At 43.7% G+C, this 4,055-nt stretch overlaps 1 protein-coding gene across 1 annotated transcript in view; it reads right to left on the bottom strand.

Annotated features, from left to right (window-relative positions):
- POLR3A (RNA polymerase III subunit A) overlaps window positions 1-4,055 on the bottom strand; it is a 63,312-nt gene that overhangs the window by 38,945 nt on the left and 20,312 nt on the right. The window contains exons 12-14 of the mRNA XM_003783521.3: window positions 2,467-2,536; window positions 1,147-1,274; window positions 823-961 (exon numbers count right to left, since the gene is read on the bottom strand). Coding sequence (XP_003783569.1) covers window positions 823-961; window positions 1,147-1,274; window positions 2,467-2,536 — 337 coding nt within the window. The remainder of the gene's footprint in view (window positions 1-822; window positions 962-1,146; window positions 1,275-2,466; window positions 2,537-4,055) is intronic.

Here is a 4,055-nt window from a genome sequence, read left to right as displayed (position 1 = left end):
GACTATAGTCCTAGCTATTTGGGAGGCTGGGGCAAGAGAATCACTTGAGCTCTGGAGTTTGAGGTTGCTGTGAGCTGGGACACCACAGCACTCTACTAAGGGTGGTATAATGAGACTGTCTCAAAAAAGAAAAAAAAAAGGCAATGAATACACTAATGGACACAAAATTATCATGTGCCTTTAATAATCAGACCTTTGTGACGGCATAAAACCAAAAATCCAAAAAAAATAAAAACCAAGGGGATGGCACCTGTGGCTCAGTGAGTAGGGCGCTGGCCCCATATATCAAAGGTGGTGGGTTCAAACCTGTCCCTGGCCGAACTGCAACAACAACAACAAAATAGCCAGGCATTGTGGTGGGTGCCTGTAGTCCCAGCTAACTGGGAGGCTGAGGCAAGAGAAGCCTAAGCCCAGGAGTTGGAGGTTGCTGTGAGCTGTGTGACGGCACGGTACTCTACTGAGGGCGATAAAGTGAGACTTTGTCTCTACAAAAAAATAAAATAAAATAAAATAAAAACCAAGAACACCAAAATAAGAAATAAAATGCATTAACTGACAAAAACTAGTCACTTAAGACAAAATACGTTTAGAGAAGAACATTCTAACCACCTGACATGTGTCTACATGACCTTGACCACTCAGAGAAATGGGGAATCACACTAGAGAGAAGAAACACCAGCTCCATTTTCCTGAGGCATATACACTTCCTTCCAAAAGCCTTGGGGAAACATGGATCTGCTAAGGGAGGGTGCCAGCAGAGCTAAGTACTGCCTGCTTGCTTTTCTGCCACACCCCCTCCCCACCCCAGTCCCTCCAACTCACAGGAATCATTGACACACAGATCTTCCCCTTTGCCACAGTACTGCTTGCCCTTGGTTCGGAGGTTGGCTCTCACTGGATTGTCATCGCTAGGTCTGAGAATGACACTGAAGATCTGCTTTCCAGTCCACAGGGTGACAGGCTGAGGGAGAAGAGGAAGCTCGAGGATCAGAGGCTGAGTCTGGTCCCGACCACCCTTCTCACACAGACAAGCCCAGATGGTCATGTGCTCACAGTGAAACCCAGTACCCATTCGGTCACATGCACCTCACCAGTCGTAATATCAACACACGGCTGTGCCCAGACACACACAGTCCCTGCACACACCTTCAATATCGTAGGGGGCGGGAGGCGAACTTTAATTTTCTCGTCCTTTCCAACCAATATTGAGGCAATGATCTGGCAAGCCTTGGCTCGGTCAAAGAAAGTGTCCTTGAGAGTAAGAAGATAAGCACCTAAGAGTGTTAAGAACCAACACAAAGAAAAGGAATGAAATTGTAAGAAAATCACAGTTTTAATTTTTGAATAAATAGGAACTATTTCTAACACAGTGAATTGAAATATACTGCTTCGTTGGCTCTTCAACTAGGATCTCAGCTCCACAGTATAGTGGTAACTGTTTTATTGCTGTATCCCCAATGCAGGGGATAGATACTAGGCCTGGAAAATGCCCAGATCATGGGGGAAAGCCCAAAAAATACTTGTTGAGTCAATGAATTGTCAATCAATAAAAAATACCTCAAGTAGGCTCAAGACTTAGTAAACAAAGAATTAAATACAGGTAATTAAAAAACTTTTCAAGGCTGGGTGCAGTGGCACATGCCTGTAATCCTAGCACTCTGGGAAATCCAGGTGGGAGAAATCATTTGAGGCCAAGAGTTTTTTTTTTTTTTTTTTTTTTTTGAGACAGAGCCTCAAGCTGTCCCCCTGGGTAGAGTGCCGTGGCATTACAGCTCACAGCAACCTCCAACTCCTGGGCTCCAGTGAGTCTCCTGCCTCCGCCTCCCAAGTAGCTGGGACCACAGGCGCCCGCCACAACACCCGGCCATTTTTTGGTTGCAGCCGTCATTGTTGTTTTTGGCAGGTCCGGGCTGGGGACTTGAACCCGCCACCTTAGGTGTACGTGGCTGGCGCCTTAGCTGGTTGAGCTATAGGCGCCGAGCCGAGGCCAAGAGTTTTAAACTAGCCTGGGCAACATAGCGAGACCCTGTCTCTGCAAAAATTAATAAACAAAGTGAGAAGGGTGTGGTGGCACATGTCTGTTGTAGTCTCAGTTACTCGGGAGGCTGAGAAGGGAAGATGACTTTGAGCCCAAGAATTGGAGGCTGGGATGGTGCCTGTGGCTCAAAGGAGGAGGGTGCCGGCCCCATATGCCAGAGGTGGTGGGTTCAAACCCAGCCCTGACCAAAAACTGCAAAAAATTTAAAAATAATAAAATAAAAGAGATATCTTTAAAAAAAAAAAAGCATTGGAGGCTGCAGTGTGCTATGACTATACCACTGTATTCTTGCCTGGGCAAGCGAAGAAGACCCTATTACTAAAACAAAAAAATAAAACAGCTTTCAAGCCATCACAAAATCACTGACAATGAGAAGCACTGTGTTCCGCAGTCACAAGTCTTCTCTCAAGTGAATTTCACAAACCCACCTGTTAGAAAATCTTGAATAGCAGCAATCAGTGGTTCCCCATTCCTTGGGGTCACGAGATTTGCTTTAGTCTGAAGGAAAAATAAGCACACTAAGTTAGCCATCCTCGGATGCACGATGCCATCTGAAGATCTGCATCACAAGGATCTGGAATTGTTATGGACACAGGAGTGACAGAATAATGAGACCAAAAAATGGAAGCCAGGGGTCGGAATCCCAGCTAACTCCCAGTTCCCTCACCTGCCAAGAAGAAAAAATATAAGCAAGACTGACTTTGGAAGTTCCTACCAACACTAAAACACAACATTGAGTGAAGTTATTTCAGAATTCTATGAAAAATTCCACATGTATAAGAATATATTGTTGATCAATGCACTTATCCAAAGAAAATTTACTTTTGTGAACAATGAGAAGTGCTGTGTTACCTCTGATGTCAGCCAATTCTACACTTCCCCACAACGACAGCAGAACTATTAAGTTTCCCTTGGTTGGCTCGGCGCCTATAGCTCAAGCGGCTAAGGAACCAGCCACATACACCAGAGCTGGTGGGTTCAAATCCAGCCCAGGCCTGCCAAACAACAATGAAAACTACAACCAAAAAATAGCCTGGCGTTGTGGTGGATGCCTGTAGTCCCAGCTACTAGGGAACCTGAGGCAAAAGAATTGCTTGAGCCTAGGAGTTGGAGGTTGCTATGAGCTGTGATGCCACTGCCCTCTACCCAAGGTGAAAGCTTGAGGCTCTATCTCAAAAAAAAAAAAAAAAAAAAAATTTCCCTTGGTTAAGACATTAAGTTGTAAAACAATCAATTCAACATCAGCTCATTAATTAAACATTTAATGAGGACCTACATGGACAAAAGAAGAGTGTTAGTTGATAACACATCATCAACTCATGTAAAGAAGGCTCTGTGCATTACAGTGCAATTGCTCTTATCTTGATGTCTACCTGGTTGGCTGCAAGCTGGTTGCCATTATTCCTTGAAACATTCTAAACATACTTTTTGTTACAAAAATAATATATGTCCATTTTGGAAAAAAATCTAAAAATATGCACAAGTTAAAATCCAAAAACTATGTGTGGAATACTAAAAGCCTAAATCAAAATGGGTTAGAAGCATCACATCAGAAGTGGTAACAAGTGTTTTTGGAAGTAGGAACACTCACAACCATTAAGATTTATCATAGGAAGCTGGAAAACTAGAAAAAAAAGCTCTAAATATTCAACAGCTGGGGACCACTATGTTTAGAAGGGAAGAGCACTACACATCAAATATGATGCACCACATGCTATGGCCAGGTCAGGTGTCACACTTCAAGCCCAACTACAAGCTCCTTGGGAGCAGGCTCGTGCCTTACCATCACCCAACTCCTGCAGCCTCTAATGGGCATTGTTTGTAAGACACAATGGTGGCAAGAGTCATTACAAAATGATTATGTTTAACGTGTTTTAAGAAAATAAGCATGTAACATACTTTAGGAAGGTTCCCATTCAGAATGTTCAGTAAATGTGCTGGTGCTTAAAGAATCTTTAGCTATTAGGAGATCCATTGATAGAAGGTATCTTCTTCCCTGGCGAGAGCCAACACCCGT

This window comes from Otolemur garnettii, unplaced genomic scaffold, assembly GCF_000181295.1.
Source record: "Otolemur garnettii isolate 467f Iridium unplaced genomic scaffold, OtoGar3 scaffold00008, whole genome shotgun sequence".
NCBI classification, from domain to species: domain Eukaryota; kingdom Metazoa; phylum Chordata; class Mammalia; order Primates; family Galagidae; genus Otolemur; species Otolemur garnettii.
Note: the sequence above shows the minus strand (reverse complement) of the source record. Positions and strands in the feature narration are given on the sequence as shown.